At 41.1% G+C, this 25,610-nt stretch overlaps 1 protein-coding gene across 11 annotated transcripts in view; it reads right to left on the bottom strand.

Annotated features, from left to right (window-relative positions):
* The window catches only part of EBF1 (EBF transcription factor 1), a 376,175-nt gene that overhangs the window by 329,908 nt on the left and 20,657 nt on the right, over positions 1-25,610 (bottom strand). For all 11 annotated transcript variants that reach the window (XM_072953719.1, XM_072953717.1, XM_072953718.1 and 8 more), the window contains exon 6: positions 21,680-21,748. In XM_072953719.1, coding sequence (XP_072809820.1) covers positions 21,680-21,748 — 69 coding nt within the window. The remainder of the gene's footprint in view (positions 1-21,679; positions 21,749-25,610) is intronic.

The following is a 25,610-nucleotide window of genomic DNA, read 5'->3' as shown; positions in this document are numbered from 1 at the left end:
TGAGTCCCCACAATGCCACTACTGAGAGGCGGCGGCGGCGGCGGCGGCGGCGGCGGGGGGAGCTCGGCTCGGCGCGCTCCCGCGCCGGGGCCTCCCGCGAGCCCAGCCCGCTCTGCGGAGGTGCAGCCGCCAGCAGCCCGGCGCAGGCGGTGGGTCCTCGTCCATTTTTGCTGCAATTGTTTTTTCTCCATCGGGGGGAAAAATGGTAATCTCTGCCACCTGCCTCTTATCATAAATTGTTAAAAAGCCAGTAGTCTTAAAATAGGTTCTTTTGTCGTTAATGGCTGCAGCAGCAAAGCCACACTACCTGCATATGTTTACACAGACCTACGTGGCACACACAGGCGCAGGCTCACGACACAAACCCACGTGCAAAAACAAAAAATTGTATCACTATTATGAACTTTCTTGGAAGATTTAATATGTTTGTTTCAGAAAGACGAAATTTTGTTAAAACCCAATCTGATTTGGGAAGCATCTACCATGAATGAAGTTTTGGAAAGGTGAGAAAGAAAACAAAGTAACTGATGTTAAAAATCATGGAATGGGGAAAAAAATATACTATGTAAAAATCCACCCAAAAAAGAAGAAATCGTATATCCTGTGGACATAGATTTATTGTTTCACAGCTCCAGGAAGGCTCCTCAGCTGCCTCAAAGCAAAGAGGGATATATTGCACATGAAAGGTACCCTTTGGACTATCAGACTCAATTCCAAAAGATATAGAAAAAAAAAACACAGCAAAAATACACACATGAAACTTTGTACCAGATTCTGTATTAAAGGTAGGCTTGTCAGGTCTCATGAATGCCTCCGTGGTCTGTGGTTACAAGGTTCTGTGTTCAGCCTTCAGCAAATCAGTTTGGGGTTTCTCTAAATCTGAGCCACAGCCTGTCAGGATGATCCTTTGCAACACCAACGCCTTTTAAATCTCACATCTTTGTTTTTCTCCCTCACTCTCAGACGAATTGTCTTCAAGTTCCTGCCTAGGTCAGCCGTTCCAAGCTGGAATTAAGAGCCGGACAGATCCTTTACCCGGAGACTTTGGAGCTGCAAAGCTTCAGAAGAGGGCCAGGGAGGGATAATTGTTTTAGTGAAGCTCGCTGCCTCTTCAGCGGTCCACGAGACCCTGCTGAGCGTGGCTGCTTACCTTTGGCAATAACCCAGGGCAGGTTCAGGAAACCGTTTCGTGTTCCTGCCCTTAGCCTTGTGTCAATGAAGCCTGGCACATCTTTTTTGTGGTTGTAATTTAAATGAGACAACCAACTGCACAGCTGTCTCGGTCAAATTATGCAGGGCCATGTGGCCTTTCTTCCATCTTTAAAAAGTCCGGGGCACCTCTGACCATGTTTGAGGAAAGCCCAGGGGAGCAATGGCCAACAAAAGGAATAGTGATTATGCCAGCAAAGGATGGAAATTTGCCTAAATGAATATATTAAAGGCTGTGCTCAGAAAATGGAAATGTTAGTTTTTAAATAGAGGCAGAATGGTGTCATGATTAAGACCCTGATCTTTGGGGTCCGGCACAGCAGGGCTGGCGTCCCAACTCTACCACTTAATAGCTGTGGTGACCTTGGGCCATTTATGTAACCTCTCAGAGCCCTAGTCTCCCCATCTATAAAATGGGAGGAAGTAAGAATACTTCCAACATAGAGTTATTGTATGAAATGAATGAGAACATACTTCGCAAATGTGTAGCTTAATAAATGTTAGCTATCATCATTAACAACAGTAATTACAGTATTTACAACAATAACTCATGGAACATGTAAAAGCCAATGCCGGTCACCATGCCAATATTCACGTGTAACCCAGGAAAAGACTAACTTCACTCTGCCTCTAGTCTCTTATTTTACTTATTACAGAACTATGTCCTTGCCAAGCAGCAAATAAAACTTATTTGACTGAAGTTTCTGTTATCCAACTTTTCTTATTCTGTTTATACTGCATTGAGTGTTTTTTGTTTGTTTGTTTTTAATTGAAGTATAGTCAGTTACAGTGTGTCAATTTCTGGTGTACAGCACAACGTCCCAGTCATGCATTTACATACATATATTCATGCATTGAGTGTTTTAACATCTCTCTTTCTCTCTCACTCACACACACACACACACACACACACAATGTAAGTATATACCTAGATGCTTTTACACCATTACAAGCCAGCAGATAGATAGGGAGACAGAAAATTAGTATACGCACCCCAGAAAGAAAGGAACATAATTACTAACTTTTTTGGAACAACTCTATTTGATGATACTCAATTATGAATTTCAAGGCAAAAATAAACTCTTTTAAAGCCTGAAAGCACGAACCTATTGCATCTTTGCTCCTCAGGGCCCTTTAAAAGTTGAGGCTAAATTATAATCAGATGGCAAAGGATAAGGACCTCGCCTCAGGGCACTTCCTTGGGATAAATGACCAGTTCTTGTCCATGTTGGAAGGTATTGTTGGCCCAAAGCTCCATGGGGCCAGTGACCCCTTGCTGGTCATTAATCGTTACTGAATTCCCTGGAACCAAGGTCATTATCGCTAATACAAACTTAAATAAAAATTCCAGAGACATATGGATTTCTTTTAATAGTTAGTCTTATTTCTTTTGGTTTTTATAGGGTATTACTATAGAATTAACGTTCTATACTTTAGCTCTGCAGTTGGTTTGTCTTAACAATTGATCTCGCTTAAAGTAAAGGCTTATTAGACATAAAATAAGAAATGAAGGAAAGCAAACAAAAAACAGGAAAGCGTGAGAAGGCCTATTCTTTACCTGGAATTCTCAGAAAGTCATTATCCATGAGACTCACAAGTTTGTTTCCTTGAGGATCCGTCAAAATATTATGTTTATAGGAAAGAGCTCAAGAATTCCAAATTTAAAAATAGATATAGATATACAGAACCTTATTCCTATCCTGGACAGTTTTGTTTCTCAGTCTCTTATCTCTGCATGTAACCACAAAGGAAAAAAAGAAGAAGAATTTTTTGAGATTTCGGTGAAATTCTAATTTCTTTAAGCTTAAGGGATATATACTGTGTTCTCTCATATTAGCACAGGATACAAGCAGACACAGAATTTTATAGCTTCATTCTAAAGATTGTCAGGGTTATTTGGCCTTAAAGAAAATTAACCTCCTCAAAAGTACATTCACAATGTGGATCTGCTGACAATTAACAAGTATTTCATGAGCACATGCTATGTGCAACTCAGTGTGCCTTCATACAGGTACCAGCATTTAGGCGGCTTCATCTGGAACACAAGTCTAAACCACAGGAACCTGGTTCGACAGCTCTGGGATGTCGTGAAGGTAGCCTCTGCTGATGGCCCTCTGGGGTTACTGTCTCATGTATTTGTCCACATGCCTCACATTTTACAAGCCTACAGTTTTCTTTTTACTAGATCCCCTTCTCATTTTGCACAAGTTATGCTACCAATAAATTTAAATATACCAATTCAATTAGCCTTGTAAGGGACATCGTCTTAAGACCTCACCCCATGGCCCCCTGCCTTCAAATAAATCTTAGCAATAGACGTGGGCTGTGCTGACTGCCTTAGCTTCTTATCACCTAGCTGATACCCAGGCCAAGGTAATAGAGGAGTAAAAGTTCGTTGAAAATATTGTTGGTGGTTTCATTCTAACTGTGAGGCTGCTATTTGCAGCACAGCACATGCTGCCCAAGCAATGTTTAATAATAGGCTACTGTCCAATATTACGGGTAAGAAATCACCAGATTTATAGTAGAGAGGATTAAAATCAGTGAGAGAGAAGGAACCTTAAAGATCCTGAAATGTCCAATCCTCTCCTTTTATAAATGGCAAAACTGAGACCCAGAGAAGTTACAAGACTTGCTGAGGCTCACACATCTGAACAACAGCAGAGGCAGTATTAAAAACCTGGTCTCCTGTGTCCTGGTTCAGCATATGCCAGGTTGCTTCTCGTTTCCATTATAAATGAAACATCCGACTTCAGCATGAGCAAGTTAACGTATCAGGCCTATAGGAGGACCAACACGTGCTGGCTCCTTAACAAAAGAGCATTCTTGAATTTGGGTTTGTGATAGAGGTAGCGGTATCTTGATGATCAAAAATTAGCATGGTAGGGCACTGACCTACACTGAATCTGATGTATAATGAATTACTTTAGATCTTATGCTGGGAGTGGGGCAGGGGGCCAGGTGATGGCAGGAGAAAGATGAATGACTCAGTGGACTTGGTGGTCCAATGGACTCAGTGGACTTGGCAAAGAGAAAGGGAGTCCCCAAGAAATGCAATTTCCTTACTAAGTGAGTCACCTGGAAGTGCCACATGGTACCCTGAGGGCAGCCCCCACTCAGGAACAGGGGCTACAATTTATGTCATACAGTAAGTAGATGCTTCATGAACATTTACTGAATAAATTAACGTGCTGGTTCATTTCTCCTATTTGAGGTCAATGAAATCAATGGGTGTTTGTGCTTATCGCCTCTGTGAGTGAAAACAATGGTTCCCAAACAAGACTAGCCCCCATGATGAAACAATTTTTATAGATTTAGCAGAATTATTCTTTCCGGGTTCCAACGTCCAAATATTTGGGAGCACAAGGGAATTTAGATCATTGACTTGTTTATGACCATTTGGGAAGAGGAAAAGAGAAGATGTATCAATTTGAAATTTCACGTTTTTAAACTATGGCATTGGCCCTAAATGACCAGATCGTGGATGCAGGAAAGGAAGACTTCGCCCTTGGCTGCAGTCAGTCACATAGCTGAACCAAGATGGAAAACCTCAGATTCTTCCAAATCAGCCCAGTCACTTAGGCAGTCCAGACAGGCATGTAATTCAGAGGCTGAGATACCTGCGGCTTCCTCCTCTCCCCCACATCCTGAAGAGGTGCAAAAGCTGCCGATGACCCACTCCCACCCCCAGCTTCCCAGGTGAATGCCCCCTTGCCTTCTGGAATCACTCTTGGGCAGCTCAGCTGGGGACTAACCCAGGGTGCTCGCTCCCCTCAGCACCACACCCAAGCCTTCTGCCCCTCCTTGGTGGTTCACCAGGGGTGACAGCCCTGCTCAGGCAACACTGGGCACAAAGTCCATTTACAGTAGGGGAAAGTTCGACGTACTTTTTTTCCCCCTTTCACTATGATTTCTTCAGAATTATATTCTACAACAAAGCCTCATTTCTTTTATTATTATTTCTGGAAAGGACAATTTATTAAATTTGTTTAGGTTTAAATATAAGATAACCTCTTAAAATGAGGACTTACTTCAAAAATTGCCAAGATCTTTATTTACGCACGTCGGTGCCTTCCCAAGAAAGGTAAGGGTCAGGGACAACTGCTCACGACGAGACGTCTAGAATGAACTTTTCTGAAATTCCCACTGAAAGACGACTATTGATGAAGTATCTCTGACATTTATAAACAGAAATGGCTACTTCTTGCAGCGTGATGACATACCATGAGCAAGCACGGTTGGAAATGAATGAAATATGTGAGCTTTTAAAAATAAGGTAGTATTTTTAAAAGGAGGTATTCTGTCGCTCCCTCCTCCCCATGACTGTTACACTTTCTTAGACACAATTTACCACGTGTTCCTTGTATGTGCTGTGCACCACGCTGGACTTTGTTGGAGATACTGAGCTCACAGGTTTCTTTGGACCCAGATCCGGAAAATGCAAGTTACACACTTCCCTGAGGCTGATCTCGCACAAGGTGAAGCGGAGAGCAGAGTGGGACCCAGATGGCCCAGGGTAGTGGCAGAAAAGCCACTGGAATCAGAGCCAGAAACTTGGCTTAAGGTCCTGGCTCTGAGGCTAATTAGATCTTTGGACATCATTACCGAGCTTCCCTTGGCCTCAGCTTTCTCATCTGTAAAATGAAGGGACTTCACTCTAATCTCTGAGAGTCCATTCAGCTCAAATAAAAACCTAGTCTCTTCCTACAACAACCAAGATTCCTTAGAAAACCTGCCCTTGAGACTTGACTAGCTTATTTATTAGCTTCATGAAGCTAAACTATTCATTCTCCATCTCCAGGAAATGGGTACCAACCCCTGCTTATCTCACAGGGTTGCCATGAGAACTAAAATGATTTAGGTCAAAAGAGTATAAATGTAAACTGAAAAGAGCCAAGCCCAAGTAAAATCTTTATTTCATTCCCTTGGAGAGGTAGATGAGTGAGTTAAGACAGAATTAAAGCGTTAGCCTTCTCAAAGTTATGTATGGCTTAGGAAAGACCAAAAGCGCTTAGCTAAAGAGATGAGGCTCTAACAGTAGAATTCCCAGCATCAGCCAGAGCTGGGTGGGAAAACCTTGCCTGTCGCCTTAAGAACTCCGCAAATGTTCCTTATTGTTTTTAAACCCGGCTGTTTAATCAAACCTCAAGGAGACTTTTCTGGTGGAGCTCAGAGACTTGCACAAACTACAAAGGATATCTAAATGGGGCAGCAGGATTGGGGGGCGGGGTGGGGGAAGTCAGTAAATGATTTGTTAATGAATCAAGATCCTACATATCATTCCTGGAAACCCTCACATTATTTTAGGCCCATCAGCAGAAGCATAAGGCAAGCTTAATAAACGACAGGATGCGAAAAATTCATGGTGATGGCACACACCCAAGAAGTCCCCAGCTGAGGGGGACCCTTGGGAAACAGGCAGCCTACCCCAAGCCCTGTCTTGAAAACAGACAGATGAAGCTGCCTGCTAGAAAACTGAGAACCCCTTTCACTTTTCCACACAGAGTTGTTTGTGGGAGTCCCCGGATTCATTTATAGCTGAGAGAACAAGAGAAGCCACCTTCAAAATCCAGTTTCAATAGATCTGAATCCTTCTGGAAACCCAAAGCCACTACACCATTTAGCATCCCTGGAGAATAGGAGCCAGAGATAAGATTAATCCAACCCAGTGGAAAGAAGGGCCACTGTAGAGCCTGGGCTAATTCCTTAGTAACATTCAGCCCTTGCCACACATTTTCCTTCTCTGTCATTTCCGTGTACCTTGGAACTTGAATTCGTAATTCATATCCCTATTTTAAATTCCCACCTCTAAGGGAGCCTATAAGGAATACTGACACATCTGTGTCAAGAAATTGCCAAACAGGTACAGGGAAAGGACTGAAGCTGAGTTCCTTCCCCCCAAATTCGGGGGCTGCATACCTGGCTTATAGGACTTGCTAGTTCTTATGACCTCCAAATCCCCAAGGGATGCTCCAGGGACACAGCCACTCCGACCAACATAGTCGCCATTTCAATCAGGCCCCCTCTTAACAACTTACTCCTAATTTCTACACTATCTAGGTGGCAACCGAAGCTCAGTGAGTACTTGTAGATACAAATGAAAGCTTGCTAAGACCACTGTGTCTGAGAAACTGAGAAATTCCCAGGCAATCTACTCTGAGCAGTACACAAAAATAAAAGCACTTGGGAAGAAGAGAAACAGACATACGATGTGACAATTTCCTGAAATTCCATATACCAAACCTTCATGACATGTCAAGGAATCTGACCTAATTCTACCCTGATTATTTTGGGTATGTTATTACTCGTGCTGCAGAAACATTTTTAAGCCACTGTCTATCAGCAATTTGATGAAGGAAAAAATGAACATCTCACAAGAAATGTTGAGAGCACTGTGATTTGAAAGAAACTACTGTTAGTAAACTAAACAGCTCTCTAAGTAAAGGAAATTACCGCTGTTAAGACACACTGTTCTGAGAATTATCAGGAAGAGTCCTGAAACACTAACACTGACGTATATAAGAAATTATTCAAGTATGCATTTGAGTAATTCTGCATTTTAATTTAACCCTTTGAAACATTCATCAAACCGTGGCTAATTACAGGAATTAAGGAATTAAACGATGGAATCTTCTAAAAGATATTATTTAAAAGGCAGTTTATACAATTACTTGTATAGATGTTTGCTTTAAAGAGGAAAACAGTTCTACTGTAATGAAAAGGGTCTTAGAAAATTAAATTAACAAGGGGGGACCAGGCTGATATGAAACTAAATTAGCATCAAATGCAAATTACAGGGTACTTAATGGTAGAAACAGGTGCAGAGAAGAACCCTAAATGAGATAAATGAATAAAACATCCCTCTCCACAAATGTGGAAGCTGACACAAAGTCAATGATATGAATAATTCAGCAGCCTCCACACTGCTGCTGAGGTCATCTTGCCTTGACCTTTGAAACAGGAAGTAAAATTCAGTTCAAATTTGAGTGACTGGAAATATAACAGTTATTTGTTTTTTTATATTAAAAAAACCCACAGAATTTTTTTTTAATAGAGATACAGGAAATACACAATAGAATTACAGTTTTAACTGAAGAGATACTGCATAATCAAAGTTGTTGGTAAGCAAACAGAAAAATTGTTAGATGAGATTTTTCCACAAATCGTGTTTCAGTATGGAAATTCTTAAAATAAAACAAGTAAACACATATATGTAAAAGTAAACACTTACTGATCAAACTGCCTGTGAGAGTAAATTTCTAAATGTTTACGCTTTCTACATAATATTTTATGGTGCTGATGTCAATGTGAAAAAAAGTATGTTATGATTTTTTTAAGTAGCCATTATTTTTATGCATTTTTACATAATGCAAAATAATGGCTCACATTTATTAGACAAAATTTGGTTAAACTAGATTTTTAAAAATCTTTATGGAGCTTTTTTTTTTTTAATCCTTCAAACCCTGATTTAATAAATGTTGCCTCCCCTAAATTAGGTTATCTTATAAAAATGCAACCCGGGTTCAAAAAACAAATCATCCCCATAACTGAATATCTGCTGTGGTTTTATGTGTCTTTTATGCTTCTCTTCCCCCTTCTTTGCATGCTTCAAAAGTCTTTTCTACAGTCAACTTGTGAAAGTCCTTTCCTTATTTCAAATCGAATTTGGTGCTGCTAAAGATTAACATGGTATGACAACAAGCCAATTTCTACAAGCCTGAAGGGCAGCAAAATGCATGTGGTATATCACCCTTATCATTATTTTACAGGATGGCATCGAAGATATTTGATAATATTGGTTATCTCTGCCCTCCAATTGGTCCTATTCTTGGGACCCACAACTTGGCTACCTACCTTTCATCTATCTTCTGTGCTTGTCAAATGGAAGATTTTGTTGAAAGATGAGCTTAATTTTATTTCCTACATTTACAGAGGGTTAAACACACACACACACACACACACACTCCCCCCACACCCCAGACATCTATGAGAAAGCAATGGTAAACTAGTCTACAGCATAATTACCATAGGAGGAAGTTTGAGATACGCTCGCTCTAAATCCAATAGCCCGGCCGAGACAAAATGAAAGATGCGGGGTGTGTTTCTTTTTAATTATTATTATTATTCTATCGGCTAAATCACTCCTCACTCGACATTTAATAAAGGGTGATAGACCAAACACTGCTGATTTGGAGCTTGGCGTAATGACCGACCTGAGTGAAGGTTTGTGTACAAAGTGGCTCCCCATTAAATAGGGCTCTGTGGAAGCAGCTGGTTCTCATTTTGAAACAACCGGTTTCTCTATCCCCAAGTGCTAAAGAAAATAATCCTTGCAATCTATGACTACACACTTTCACAGAGGCAGCAATGAGAATCTGATTGTGGAGATAATTAAAGTCATTCCTGGAACTTCCAAGAAAAAAAAAAAAAACCGGGAGGAAAGAGGTGGGATTGAAAGAAAGAATAGTCAAATGATAGTGTTTAAAATTAAACTATGACAAATCATCTGGAGGGGAGGGGGAGAAGGAGGAATCCCCACCCTTCACACAGCTGGGTGGGAGCAGCTCTGTTTTCTCCCCAGTCCGCAGCTCCAAGGGCAGGCTGAGATGCCATTAGTCAGGGCCACAGCCCCCAGTGTCCCGCTTGGACGCAGCCCGGGAAACTCCTTATCAGTAATGGCACATCACGATGAGTTTTTTTTTTTTTTTTTAAGTTTCAAGCTTAAATAAAATAGCCGGGGTTGGGGGGGAATCCCATCTGGATTCTTCAACAAATAGTCATTCTGGCTGATCTGAAATTCTGAGATTATTTTAACACTAAGAAAAACCAGAGAACAGAGCAGACATTGGAAGGCACACTTCCCACAGTCATGAGGAGAGCTTGTTTTTTGTCTCTGATTTGTTTTGTTTTTAACGCTGTGCTGTTCCATTAAGAACCCATGCTCCAATAGTCTGAGTGACATTCGGCCGAAGCTACGTTCCCTGCGCACCTGCAGATTCCATGGGCTTGGGGGAAGCTAAAAGATGTGTAATCTGTCTGTCTGCACTATCGGCCTGTAACAGGAAGAAGAGAGTGGCTCAGTCAGGACGATCCGGGGCCTCTCAATTAACCTGATTAGTTCAGCACATTGCTCTCAAGAACGACACCTTATCTTGAAAATAAGGGAGAACGTCCTCCCTCGATAGAGGCAGGAGCCCTCAAAGCCACAAAGACGCAGCCTGTCCAACGTGAGCCGCCTCTGCTTCTCCCTCCTCCCGGCTCGCAGGTCAGGGAGATGGGCAGACGTGGCGCCTGATTGGATTTTGTGTCCTAAGGACAGGAGGCAAGCTCCCGTCTGCCCAGGTGGCCTTGGAGAAGGCTGGGAAAAGGGATGCCCTGTGGGCAACTTCAAGCCCCTTCTTTCAGAGTCAACCAGGCACATGATGGGATTGGGGTGGGGGGCAGGGGGGCTGGAGGGGGGGCTCATTAACCCTTCAGTCACCAGAGTAGCACATCAATATTATACCTGCCTGAAAGAAGAAATGGTGAATTCTTAAGTCTTCTAACATTATATAAAACAAAGGAACTGCTGAAATGTATGTTACCCAGATTGCACGTTTGATATAATAATGGGAGACTACCAAGGTGCCATACAAAAATGAATGTTTTCCCCAAACTCTCTGAAATCTGCCTGCTTGCAAAGGGTCCTGTATGTACGTGTGTGAGTGTGTGTTAAATTCACATCACCGTGGGTAATAGACATACTAGTTAACAGAATATATTCTTGAAAATGTGCTTTGTGTGAATGTCAACAGCCGGGTTTTTCACTTACTTGTCTGCTCTGTGATTTACTTGATCAATTAAACAGTTAGGCAATGAGGGGATTTGCATGGTAATCGTGTGAAGATTAACATTTTTAAGTGTAACAAATTTAATATTTTTAGCTCACATTTTTCTGTTCCTCGTCCTTCTTGAATGGCAGTGCCTTTTCACTTTACTATGTAGTTGTAACAAGCCTGTCTTTATGCAGAGCAACGAGACCACCAGATTCAGCAGCTGCATTTCTAGCTCCTTTCTTGCATTTTACAAAAACATACTCTAAGCATCTACTACACAGCAGTGAGACAGCCGGCCTGAGCCCTGGGAACACAGCAGCAACCAACACCCATCCACCGCTGCCCTCTGGGGCGTCCAGACTACCTCCTAAAGAGTTTATTTGCCTCAGCAGCACCAAAGGGAACTAAAATTAGACTTTCATAGCTGGAAAGCATCTCAGAGATCTTTTCATTCCAGCCCTTATTTTAAAAACAACAGCCACCTTCTGCTGAATATGATTCATGTGCCGAGCATTGTGCTAAGTGCTCTCCATGCATTATCTACTTATTTCTGACCACAGCCTATCAAGTAGGAGCTCCTGGTCTCACCCAGGTCTTACAGATGAAGAAACTGGGGCTTACAGAAGTTAGATGATCTGCCCACAGCCCCAGAGTTAACACCGGCAGAGCTCGGATTTGATCCCAGGCGGTCTCACTCCACAGCCTGTGGTCTTAACCGATGTGTAGCCTGTCTCAGAGGAGTGCAATAAAACCACGGAGTTTGCCCAAATTCAGTACCACGGAGCAAGAGCTAACAGGCAACTTCAACCCAGGGAGATTTTTCCCTCTGCATCCTGATCTCTATCTATCTGAAATAACATTCTTCTACTTTAAAAAAAAAAAAAATCAGTGTGTTCTTTTTCACACTTACTATTTCAGTTTTTTTTTTTCAACTCTGAGACACTGAAAGCTCCGTGTTATTCATGGTTATGTCTCCAAGCCTGGAAACAGTGTGCAGCATATAGTAGACACTCAATAAATATTTGTGGAAAGAAAATCTATGAAGTGAATCCTTACCAAGGGGACTTAGCCACCGTAATAAACTTCAGTAAGGTAACTCTGCTTATTGGACAGTTCCATGGCAATCATCACATTGAAAGCAATAATCCATATGGAATAGATTATATTCAGATTACAAGAGCTGCCTGATTTCAAGCACCTAATATGTGCCAAACCCTGTGCTAGGTGTTTTAACCCACACATCTCTTTAAAATTGAGATGACTTTTCCCATTTCAAAGATGAAAAAGTTGAACCCCCTGAGGCTCAGGTATTAGGTGGAGTGGTGGAAGGACTGGATTCTCTTCCCATGGACTCCAAAACCAAGGTCTTTTCCATCATCTTCTGCCTTCTCCCAGACTTCTCTCTGGCTTAGTGCCTGTTTTTTTCCCCCAACGAAACACATAGTTGTTTACTCATCAAATTAAACGAGGACACAAGAACTTCAATATTGTTCTAGCAATGGGGACAACAATTTATATTATGTTTTTAATTAGTTTTTTAATCCCAAAAGTTAAGTGCCAGATCTACTAAGAAATCTGTTTAGGTAAAAGGGTTTAGATTAATTCGTGGAAAGGATGAATCATGGATACCAAGAAAAATTAATGAGACTGCATGAAATACTGAAAACAGTATTTTTTTTCTTTCAACTGGGCAATTGAGAATGGAAAAAATCAGGCTGAGAACTAGGACATGGAGTTTCTAATCACTTGCTTTGTCACTAATAAAGTTCCTGCAGCTGTGTGCCTCAGTTTACAGATCTGTAAAATGGAGTTAATTCATGCTTTGGCATTTGTGTGAAAAGAATTCTTTGAAATACTACACCTTAAAGGTCTTCAAAAACTTTGCAAGTACCATTCAGAGGTAAGTTACAATTAAACTCTTAATGGTCAGGGATTTTGTTTGTTTTAAGGTGCTCCTGGGCCAGGATTCAGATGCTAGTCTTCAAGAAAACACATGGACGGCCAGAATAAGACACTCCCACTCCTACAGCCACAGAAAGAAGGACTCGATTTTCTGAAAGTTATTCTGAGATGTACTCCGTACATCTGAGACCAGAATCTGGCTTTGAGAAAACACCAAGACCATGAAGAGAAACATGGGTTTTCGACATTGCAGTAGCTTCAAAGTTACCCAGGCTAACGCTTAGCCAACTTTCTTTTCTAAAGAACTTTCTAATAAGGAAGAGATTTCTCATTTCTCATCTTTGTTCCTGTCTTTGTAACGAGTGTGTGTGTATTTGTGTGTGTGTGTGTGTGTGTGTGTGTGTGTACATGTGAGAGTCACAAAACCTGACAAAAGTCCAGGGTTCTTCAAACTAACTTTTCCAATAGGGCATCCAAGACTATTAAAAATGACATTTAAGGACATTACTAACAGATGAGAATACTAGTGAATGGGAGGCATATTAAAAATAGGGGGAAGTCACCATTCTACTGAACAATAATAAGTAAATGGCGAGTAGCATGATTGATCTTCAGATAAAGTTTTAAAAAAAAAAAAGAGCTTTAGTCAAATCACGGTGGCTCTGGAAAGGCGGAGGGTGAACAACCTCTGACCATCAGAAAAGCTGTCCAGCTTCACTCCCACCTCCATGGCCTCACCATCGGCCTGGAGAGAAGGCGCCATCCAGCACGGGCAACACTCGGGGCCCTAACAGGGAGCGAGGCTACCTGAAAAGGCAGTAGCGTCATGGAACAAAATAACCTAATATTTCACTTCAATAACTTCCAGTTCGTTGATTGAAAAAGAAAAAAGTTATTTCAGCCTTGAAATGCCACGTCATGAGCATTCATACCCTACAGAAGGACTCTTAGGACCTCCTCTTTCATCTCCCCATATACAAACTATCAATATCTGGTCAATCAAGCAGCAAATAAGCAAAAAAAGTTCTTGCGGGATTCTTGATATGGATCAAAGGGGCATTTTTTTTAAACCACTATAATCTTGACATGAGCCAAAATTTGAGACTCTTGCCCAAACCCTATACGCTATGCCTGGTGGCCATGTCCATACTAATAAATGCACACGAGCAATCGGATGACTATTTTCTCTTTTTCCCCACTCTCTCGGCACTGAAAGCGTTAAGGAAAACAATAAAAGAACAAGTAAGTGTACAGGGCAGGATTTACTGGCATTTACTTTTAATCTACGGCCCTTCACTCTGTAGCTTATCGGGCCTCTGTCAGTCCTTTTTCCTCCTTTATATTTCATGAGGAGCCCCCCATGCTGCTACTGAGAGACAGAGCCCAAGTGTCTATAAGCTTTTTGTCAGGTAAAAAGAGAAGAAAAAGGAAAGGAACAAGAGGAAAAGCAAAGCTAAGAGGCATCTATTAGATGTCACTCGGCTTTTGTATTCATGTCAATGATTCAGGATTAGAGTATTTGAAATAATCTTATTGAGAGGAATCAAAAGGCCCACCGAGTGAGAGCCTGCTCTGTGGCACACGGCAAAGGCACGAACAATATCTTATTAAAGATGTGTTGGCTAACACTATTACTTTATATTCTGTTACAAAACTATTGTGCCTCCCACAGTTAGCAGGATGGTACAGTCACCGAGTGCCACTTTGGAGGTCATTGTGTGGGATCGAGCTATACAATTTGCCAGCTTGTCTAGCTAAGTCTTTCCAAGTAGGGTTTGGAGGCAAGTTTGGAACTGGAACCAAGCGCTTTGCCTTCAAAAATCAAAATCCCGCAAGCACACTGAAGACCACTCTGTTCCCACTGAAAGCGGAGTATACATACCACGGATGAAATGCCAATGGCATTCTCTTCCCCAGAACCAGTTTCATTAAGTTTGCATCATTTACCATATGTGACCCCCTGCCCCTCCATGAAAAATATGCAGGGTTTTTTTTTCTTTTTGGCTTGATTCCCCTCCTCATGAAAAATATGCGCGCACACACACACATACACAAACACAGATACACACTCAGCTTCACACATGAGCAGAGTTAAGGCAATTAAAATTCTATTACAATAAGTACGGTAACGTTAAAACCTTCATTTGCTCCTGGACAAAGGCTCGTAACCGGAGGAAGAGTTGGCTAGGGAGATTAATCTCCATCTACCCACACGTTTCAAGGCAGCGAGCGACCAAAGACAAACCTGTACTGTTCACCATATTTCACTGGTTGCAATTGGAGTATTTAGGTCACTTTTATATTGTCCAGGATGGTATACAGTTACACAGTTTGTAAAAGGAGGGACGGGACGGTGGCAGGGGAAGGAAAAAATTAATAGTCTATTTCAGATAATACCTGATGTAAGTTAAAATGACCAAAATGCCATTTCTTTATATGCAGGAGCTTCTAAATGGAGTCTTTAAAATTTGGTCAATTTTTATTAAAGATTTTGTCAGGTGCAGGCAGTAGGGAAAAACGAGGGGGATTTATCAATGGAGAGCTGCACTTGGGGAGGATTTGGTGTTTTTTTTTTTTTTCCATTCTAAGCAATTTCTTTTAGAAAAGTAAAAGCAAATTTAATATAGTGATAGATTCTCATCACGAACTGACTGTGCAAAGTTGTTAGATGACACACAAGGGACTTTGTACTGCTTTTCTGTATGTTTCCTGAACTGTTACAAAAGCAAAGTTATGATGACACGGGATAAAAACCCACATGGGCTGACACCCGGGCCAGTTACACACATGCACTGCTGATTCTCTGAAGCTCCATTAAATGCACTTCTTGGAAGTGGCTGCCATTATTTCCTTTACAGGAAAACCACTGTTGTTCATTATACAGTGTCTGCAGTAGTATTATATCATGTAAAAGTACTTTGCATTATGATATATTGTCAGCATATTCAAAATCCATTTGAATGTATCCTGGTTGTGTATTTGGGAATAGCTGATAGTAAATGGAATACAGACTGCTATTAGCGGATTGTATTCATTATTTTCTTATCACGGTAGCAAACTGCACACAAATGTACCGGCTCATCTCATATTCAGAATGGTATTATCTGATATGTGATAAAATTTAGAATGATCGACTCTCACATAAGTCTCATCGCTAATAATCACACGTGAATTCCCACTGAGAAAACAAATGTTTAAATACAGGAAGGGTTAATAAACAACCATAAATTCATGCTCAGTGTCAGCGCTGGCTTCTCACTTTGGGAAAAATGCAAAGCTCTCAGACCAACCAAGGGGACAGCAATTATCCTGCCAAGGGCAATTTTAAAGGGTGGGTTCCTCCTCCTTTTGTTTTAACAGAGATCAGAGTTAGGAAATCAAGTGATATAAAAAAGGCTTATCAGAATTCTAAGAAATGTTATTTTTACGTCTGGTTCTTTGAGCCTCGGATAGCCATATGTGTCCCCTACAGAGTGATGTTTCATGGTTCTTCTAAAAACTGGATGAAGCCCCAAAATAGTAAGTTGAAAGGTCGATGAAATGAAGCCATGAAACTCTAAAAGCCTCATTTGCAACTTTAATAAAAGTGTACATTTATGTTCGTGTTAGTTGAGGACTTTCTTTTTACAGAAAATAAAGAAAAAAATGTCGTGAATTTTGGGATGGATGTCTGATGATAAAAGATAGAGGAAAATCATTTACTGCTGAGGGGCCCTGATAAGTTCACAATCTTAAAACTTAGAATAGATCCCATCCTGCTCCACGGTTAAAAAAAAAAAACTAAACTAAATTATACCCTAATTCTGAAGTTTTCCTATTATACAGATGACATATATGTTATATAAATATATCTGGATCAATTTAATCAAGAAATTAGCTTGGTGATAAGACAACACTGCACTTTTATGAAAACCTATCACAGCACTTATACCTCTTAGAAGAATGGATCTTAAACAAAATTGTTTCTCTGAACAAGTGTGATGTAAATCAACAGGTAAAATGGCCATTCTCATGTTCTCACTCCTGAACATTCCATTTCAGACGACAATCATAAAGAAAACCCAATCAGTGTCACCTAAGTTAAAGGGATCTAGGTATGGAAGATCTTTAGAAAATTCTAGGGGGGTAAAAAAAAAAAAGGGGGCTTTTTTAATTTTATTTTATTTTAGGAGACCCTTGGGTGAATGTAGCCTGAAGAACTAGTTCCAAACGGGCTAGGTCTTTCATGCTTCAGAATTCTTGTGTTTTTGTTTTTTTTTTAATTTTGCGTGTCAGGGCTACGTCTCAAACACAGGTACAGAGATTCTTACAAATGCAAAAGAAAGATCTGTTAAAGCTGCAATAAGTAAACTTAAAGTCTTTAGAGTTTTATTAATTGGTGGGATTTTAAAATCTATGTTTTTAATATTGGCGGTGAGGAACTCAAAACTTGCTGGTTACTCAAGCCACAACATATCCCAAAAGGACTATGTCCGGATTCGCACGAGACCGGAGAACGTAATTCGAGGAGGAGTTACATCCTTTATTATTTCTATCTATTAAAAGAAAAAAAACCCACTTGTCAACTTCTCAGGATTGACAGTAAAAGGAAATAAAGAATTGGCCTCTCATTTTCTCCCTTTATTTAGTGGCCCAACACTCTCATCAGTTACACTGATCTCAAATTGAAAAGCCAAACAAACAAATGCCGAGCCGTCCCCTCTCCTGCCCCACTGGACATAAGTGACACAGATTTGGCCGGAAACTTGAGGATTCTATGCAAAAGGAATCCTACAGCATAATATGGAGGAAGAAATGTTTTTGTAAGACCGTCTGTATTCATCTGTGTCATTGCTCAAAGGCAGTTTAGTGAGTCCAAGGTTGGAAAATAAAGAGTTTCTTGAAGCAAATCTAGAAATGGATGGTGATCCTAACTAACTAGATAAGGAGTAACAGTCTACACACTTCACATATTCAGTTCAAGCATTAATAAAGAAATTTCCACCTAGAAAATGGAATTTTTTTTTTTTTTTACAGATTCAGAAAAACTGGGTTCCCAATTCAGACTACCCTATGTGACTTTTGTCATTATCATCTTTTCTGATTCTTATAAAGTAAACCTAATTAAGAACCTCCCTCATTAGTCTTCCAGAAAAATTAGCACAGCTTATGCTAATTACTCCTGCAAAATTTAATAAACTCGTTGAAATGGGAATAGTCTAATGAGGTTTTATTTATTGAACTAAGATAACTCCAAGGAAAAAGGTTAGGACACAAGGATATCCAATGTGGTAATAAAACTACAATTTATTCAATTTCTAAACACGAATTTTATTGCAAACCTTTTAAATTCAAATATGAGTTACTATGTGAATATGTTAAATCAATCTCCACCTTAATCCAATAACTGCAAGTCATTTTTTGCTTTTTCGCTTTAACAATAATTACCACACATAGCCCTTTACCTCAACGATAATGAAATCTGCTGTTATTAGTTCCTGGTCATCAGCTATTAAACATAACATATTTGACTTTTCCCATGTTTGCACAGCTCAAATATCCAGATCAGTGGGCAAGCCTAGTTTATATAATTCTCAATCAAGCCATTTGGCATCAGGCAGAAATATGACCTGGCGGTCAACCCCAGATGCACATTTCGAACACTTACAGAAATCCTCCTCCAAACTTTTTCCAAGAGACTTGACAAATTGTCACAATTGTAAAAAAAAAAAAAAAAAAAAAAAAAAAAAAAAGAGTTTGGGTCATATGTGTCTTACTTTGTTGTATGATATGATAAAAGAATGAAGTGGAAATCCATTTCTAAATCACAGTATTGAACTTCTGATTTTGTTCATTTCACATTTTTCGTAGAGTAGGCCAAGCTGATGTCCCCACACCACTGGCAGCAATAATGCAGCCAAAATTTAGCACAGAAATAGCTTACCCTGCACCACTGCCGTATGACCAGAAAGCCTCTTCTATCAATCCTATAAATAGTTTTCCTGAATAACCACTGCTAAAAGTCTCTTGACTGATAAAAATAGCAGTGTTCTTCCAAAATCCGAAGGACAAGCAAAGGGAGGTAAAAATTATTGGTGCCCAAAGGGTGACTGCGTGTTCAAATTATGCTAAATCCAAACACAAGGATTGCCTGCCCCCTCAGCTCTATAATTGCATATTGTATGCGTCTTGTAAAAACAGTTACTATTGCTACTGAATGCAGGTCCCATAACCTATTTCTGCAAAATATGCAGGGATTCACAATCATAAATCTGAAAGCAAATCAAATCCCAAGCACGTAACGCACATATTATGCAATCGGTAATATAAGATCAAATTGGAAACTATGAAATTCAAACACGTTTGCCATCATTTTTTTTTCCTTTGCAGTAATTCTATGGAATTGAAAAACCTTTTCTGTTTTGCCTTTCCTTGTGTAAGTTCTTTTCCTGTTGTTTCTCTCTCCCCTCATTGTTAAAAATGGAAGTTTCACATATCAGCATAGACAGGACTGGAGCTTTTTAAAACCTTTGGCAGACTGAAGGACAAATAAATTCTGAAGACTCCGATGCAAATGAAAATAGCTGAATGGGGGTTTGCATATCAGCTGGCATCACTGCTTGAAAAGACAGTTCATGGGAGACGGTGGCAGCAGCCAGCAAATTAACATATGCTGGGACTCGTGCAGATACTCTGGGTTTCAACCGTTTTTTTCAAGTGCTCCTCTCTTAAGAGACCAAGATTGGCTAACACTGTTTTCTACTTTGTCAAACCAAAAAGGAAAAAAAAAAAAACAATGAAAAGGATAAATGTCATGAGTAATATCTCTAAAGCCACCAACAGTATAAAGTGCATACTTATTTTGCCTAAATTGTTTGAACTCCCCAGCCAAGAAAAGGTTTTAAGTACCCTACTGGGACAGATGCAAGGCGGCAACAATAGAAGCTGCCCTAATGCAATCCAGGTAACACAATCCTGTTTCAAAAACACGGGCCGGGCTAATTACAGCGCTGCTGAGTCAAGTTTCTTATGCCATCGCAACCCACAGGAACAGGTCAAAATCAAATGTTATTCAAACCACAGTCATATCAACCTCCTATATCAGAGTCACGGCTTAAAACCAAACGAAGAACTTAAAAGCTTAACCCATTCAAAAGCAAAAAAAAAAAAAAGTGTTTTCATTGCGGGTGGCAAAGTAAGGTTCTTGTCATCATCTAAACCAAAAGAAACTGTGTGGCAGAACCAAATGCTGATAGTTTCAAAGTTTCGAGGACTATTTGGACTGGTCCTTGATCAGAACACGTTCTAACAGAAGGGTAAGAAAAACTTGCTTAACAAATGGTATTTTGAAGAGCTGTTTAAATGAAACAAGTAACACAAAGCTTGTATTTATTTACTACCTTATTCATTTGAGGATTTATCTGCCATTGCAGAAGAAGAAATTACGTGAATCGCATGTCTGCTTTTGTAGAAGAACATCCTATTCTAACTCCATGGGCGGCACACAACTTCACTACACTGAACTGCTGATGTTAACTCTGCATCAAAATTATTCATCCTCATTTACCAAGCAATGGTATATGTTTTCAGTGAATATTAGTGAAAGATACTTAGTTAAAATATCTGATTGACATGTTAACTTTAAAAAGCTACTCGGCAATCAAAATTGTGTTTAAGCCTTAAGAATCCCAAAAGTCAAATTCAACAAGCAATGTTTCGACATAAAATACAATGAAGCAAACGCTTTTTCAGTTAACTGAAAAATGGCAGCACAAGCTCCCAAAAGGTAAAGAACTGGAAAGATGGGGCAGAAGGGTGGTGGGTAGCTCAAAAATCAGTATTACCAGACTCAAAGGGGACTTTTGTTCAGACGCTGATTTTCTCAATAAGGGATCAGTCAGTCTTACTTGCAAGACTCTTCCAGCTGGTAGAGGATGCTAGCTCCTTTCTTAGCTGACAACTGACAGTATCTATAAACCTTCCAGGCCATTTAACTCTCAATAAGTAATGCTATGTAACAAATGCTTTATCATACATGTTTCCATACAATGAATTTCAATAATTAAAATGTAAAACGAATATTTGGAATGCAACTTTGCATAATATGTGCACACACTGACTCGAAATTGCGCCCAACAACTAAAACAGATTTACTGTTCTACAGTGATTTATTGGTCATGTCAGATTAGTAATATGGATCTGTTTAAAAACACAATAATTAAGACAAGCAGAATAAATTAATCAACTTACAATGCACTATGAACTACAATCAAACCCGGGAAATAACTGTAGAAAATCTTGGTTCACAGATCTCTTTAAAGCTGCTTTTATGCATAAATAAAACCTTAAAATGTAGATGGATTACGTCCAACAGAACTACTGTAGCTAAAAGTGATAATGATTCAAACATTTTTCAAATAAAACTTAAATATTTATAAGTATCCAACCACATTTCATAAATCACAAATTATTATTATTTTATTTCTGAAGCTTCCTGGCACAGCGCGAAGATTGAGCCACAGAAAGTCAAGAAAGAAAATATTCCTTTAGGAGCATGAATCAGACACAAAACTGGAGCAATCCAAGAAAACAGGCCTCCAAAGTACATTCCATATGGCTTTCCCAGGAATCACAAGAGCTCAGCGCAGCTGAAGTCATGACCAACAGGCAAATTTCGGCCACATGCCTTCCTAACCCTCACCCACGAGCCACACAAGGCAGGTGTTTCATTATAATGAGGAATAAGGACCCAGTGAAAGTAGAACCATCCCTACCTGTCAATTATCACTGGATCTGAGGGAGTCTCATTTCGGTTGCCACAGCTTTTCTTGTCACAACAGCGGCTATGGAGCAAAAAGCAAGAGGATTTAGTACAACCATTACAATGTAAAATCGTCATTTAGGCAGACAGAAGGTTCAAATTGCTGGGTTGCGAACGCTAGAATTACCACAAAGCCATACCTGGCAATCAACGGATCCCTGGGACAGAAAATTCTATTTGGGTCACCTATGGGTTAATGGCCAGGCTTAACCTCTCCCTGCACAAAGGAGGGAGGGAGAGGGTCTCTCACGGAGCCAGCACTGGCAGCCCGAAGATGGGGTCTCCCCATCACTGCCCGCGGCATTGGAAGGGTTCACTGGGAGATGCACTGTTATTACATCTACCCAATGAGAATATTCCGGGTTGTGGGTGGCTCACACGCTCTTCCCTCAAGATCACACTAATTGTGTGGAACGCGTCAATAATGAGGTATGAGTGATTTCTCCCCCTCCAGTCATCTTGCATTAAATGGATTCCTTTTTCTTCTCCTTTCTCTTTTATGGGAAACGTTTCCTTCCACCACAGCCTTCCCCAAATCCTGAAACTTTGTTTGCTTTCGAACCATCTTTGTGAGAATAAAAGTGCGGCGTAATAATTAAGGCAAAGAAGCAAGATAAAAGTGGAGGTCCGCAGGTCCTCTGGCTTTTGTGCCCTGCGCCGGCCACTGTTTATTTACGTTTTCTGGGAGCATCATGGACAGTTGATCCAAAGGTTAGCAGAGCCCTCACAGTGGACGCTGTTTATTAGGTCCGAGAAAGGACAGACACGGGCAAACGGAAGGCATCCACTATCAAAATCCCACCCAGCTGTGACCTTAAGGTTGCCAGTTTTTTCTTAAACTGAGATGCTTCTAAAGGGTGAAAAATTAGGGTTTTAGAAAATTACCCATGATCAGTGGAAAACTATCCATCTGAGACTTGTTGCAAATTTAAAAAATGTGTCCATTGGCCAGTCTACACCTAGGGGCACACTATAAAAGCATGTATTCGATCGTCAAGGTCAAGGAGATGAGCGAGTTATCTGAGCATTATTTATTACCCTGGGCCACAAATAAAATACATACTTTTTTCTCCCTTTCTCTTACACAAGCACACACGTATGTACGTACACGTACACACACACACACACACACACACACACACACACAGTCATTAGACTTGGTGAATCATAGAGCCTAAATTTAGAGAGCTGCTGGGGAGAACCAAACACTGAACTTCATTTCCAGGACCCAGAAATACACGCCTGCATAGGGAGTTCCTCCCCAAAGTTGGGAAGTCTCGCTCCTGTCTGTAACCCTATCTCTGAGAAGAGACTCAGCTTCCAAATCTGATGCTCAGTCTGCTTGTCTCTCGTATCTGCAGAAAGCAACAGCAAGAACTGTATCTCCTTTGTCAAGGTCCCAGCTAAAACCACTCCACCCGCCACAGAGCCTCTCTCTTACTGGTTCGAGGAAACTTTTCCTCCTGGTCTGAGTTCTGCTACACTAGCACTTTGGGGATGGGAAGCCCAAGGGACCCCAATACCTAAGAGACAGATAAAGAAACAAGGGAACGAAAAGTACGGTGGTTGGAACGCGTGCACAAAAATAATCCAAAACCCAAACTCCACCATCCCTGTATTCTCATCACCTACAGCTACGTTTCAAAGGCTTGCCAGAAGAGCACGGTGGTTAGGAACACTGGCTTTGCAATTGGAGCTGTCTGTGTCACCTCCAGTAAGGTATTCCTCCTGCTGGAGTCTTAACTTCCTCCTTTGTGAAATGGAGCGATTGTGGTACCCACCTCTAAGTGCGGGAGCACAGGTCTCCAAAAGCAGCCCGTTGACAGAGCCCGAGTCCCCTTTACTCAGTGAGAAAAGACATGGATGGAAAGGCCTACTTCTCCTTTCTATTTTCCATTTTTTTCCCCTTTTTCAAAACAGCGATTAGGCAGAACCCCACTGGTCAAACCCTCACCATCGTCCTGCCCAGAATAAATGGCCTCCAGGGACTCTTCCAACTCACGTGATGATAATTTCAGACTGGAATCTACATCTCAAGCCCCTGTGACTCTCTCCCCTCACTCCCAAGTCACTTGCATTTCTCGCTTGGACTTCTGCAGTAGCCTCCCATCTGGCCTCCCTGCCTCCACTCTTTACTCACTGCAACAGCCAGAGTGATCTTCTCCAAAGGTCAATGGAACCATGTCCCTTCACTGCCCAAGACCTGTTAATGGCTTCCCAGCACACTCAGAATAAGTCTACGGCATGACATGGTGCCAGGCCACCTCCCACCCTCCTGTCGCTCTCCTCCTACTTGCCAAGCTCCAGCCTCACTGGCCAATTTCAGTCTCTCGGATGGGCCACACTCAGTCTGACCTCAGGCCTGGGCCCAGGCAGGCTTCCCAGCCCAGACTACCCCTCCTCCAAGCCCTCTCCAGTTCCCCAGACTCTACCTCTACCCTCTTTAGGCCTCAGTCTCTAGCTAGCCTACTTTCTCAGAGAGGCTGGACCTGACACCTGACAGGTTTCTCCTGGTTTTTCCTTGCAGGGCGCTAAACACATTGCAAATTTTATTCCTACATATATATCTGTGTATTTTTTGTTACTGTCTTTTTCCTCCCTTCCCCCTTTAAACCATATCTTCATAAAAGAACACACTGTCCATTTTATTTACCTAATGAGGGGTGTAAGGCCTGGGACAGAATAGAGAAGCTCAAATATTAACTGACTGAATGAATGAATGACTTCATGAATGAATGCAATGTACTGGGGGAAATACAATCCAAGAAAACAGGAAGGCGACTGACAAAGGAAGCCAAGCTGACCCTCCGAGCAGATACAACTGAGGGAAGGAGGGGTCACCCCCACCCCACCCCAAGCACCAAAGCCACCTCGCCCAAACAAGCGCCACACTAGGCCTGAGATTTGTCCTTTGCCTTAAGCACTTCATCCCCTTAAAATAAAAGTGCCCTTGAGCTCAGTCAGATGAACTGAAGCACAGCCGAAGTGAGAACCACCCCTCTCTGCTGAGCCCCAAGGGACCCAGAGCAAACGGCAGATGTGAAGAAGTGTAGAAGGGAAGACAGACTAGAAATAAAATGGGGGTAATAAAGGAAGAGAGAGAAAATATGAATAAAGGGCTAGAGGTCACTTAACATTTAGAGAAAAAAAAAAAAACTTTTTGCAACTATTTAAAATAGCCCAAGAGTTTTCCTGCCTCGCACGCCATGTCACTGCATCACCCAGTCATCATTCCCAAAATGGGATCCCAGGGCTCTGCTTTGCATATGGGGTGGCGACCAAGTAGTGTCCACAGTTTGAGCCCACTTTAAAAATATATGCATATACAAATACACAAATGTACACATGTACACATGTACATGTATGTATGGAATTGGGTGCAGCATTAAAAGGAATGAAGGTGGCTTTGCATACACCATTATTGAAAGAAGTCCACATCATACTGTGACCTGAGAAAGCCACGCTGCAGAAGAGTGTGTATGATGCGATCCCATTTCTGGGAGAACAAAATGAAAGAGGGAGAGACAGAGGGGGAGGGATGGAGGGGAGGAGACAACCTGTCACAAGCAAGTTCACATTCTCACTTCCAATTCCTGCACAAAGTCACGGCCTCTGACTACCGCAGAGCTCGCGAGCCCCTTATCCTGCCTCACTTTCCTTCCTAGCACTCATCACATCACATATGTGTTTGTCGGCTTCTCTACTGTCTGTCCCTCCATGAGGACAGGGTCTCAGACTGTTTGGTTCATGCCTCTGTCTTGTTCATCCCTATCTCCCCAGCAACTAGAACAGAGCCCAGCACACGAGAGGCCCTCTGAAAGGTTTTCTTGTTTTTTTGAGTAAATGAATAGACCCTTCCAAGAAATAACCTACAGGAAGTGGAA

Source organism: Vicugna pacos, chromosome 3, assembly GCF_048564905.1.
Source record: "Vicugna pacos chromosome 3, VicPac4, whole genome shotgun sequence".
NCBI lineage: Eukaryota > Metazoa > Chordata > Mammalia > Artiodactyla > Camelidae > Vicugna > Vicugna pacos.
This window is presented reverse-complemented; position numbering and strand designations above follow the sequence as displayed.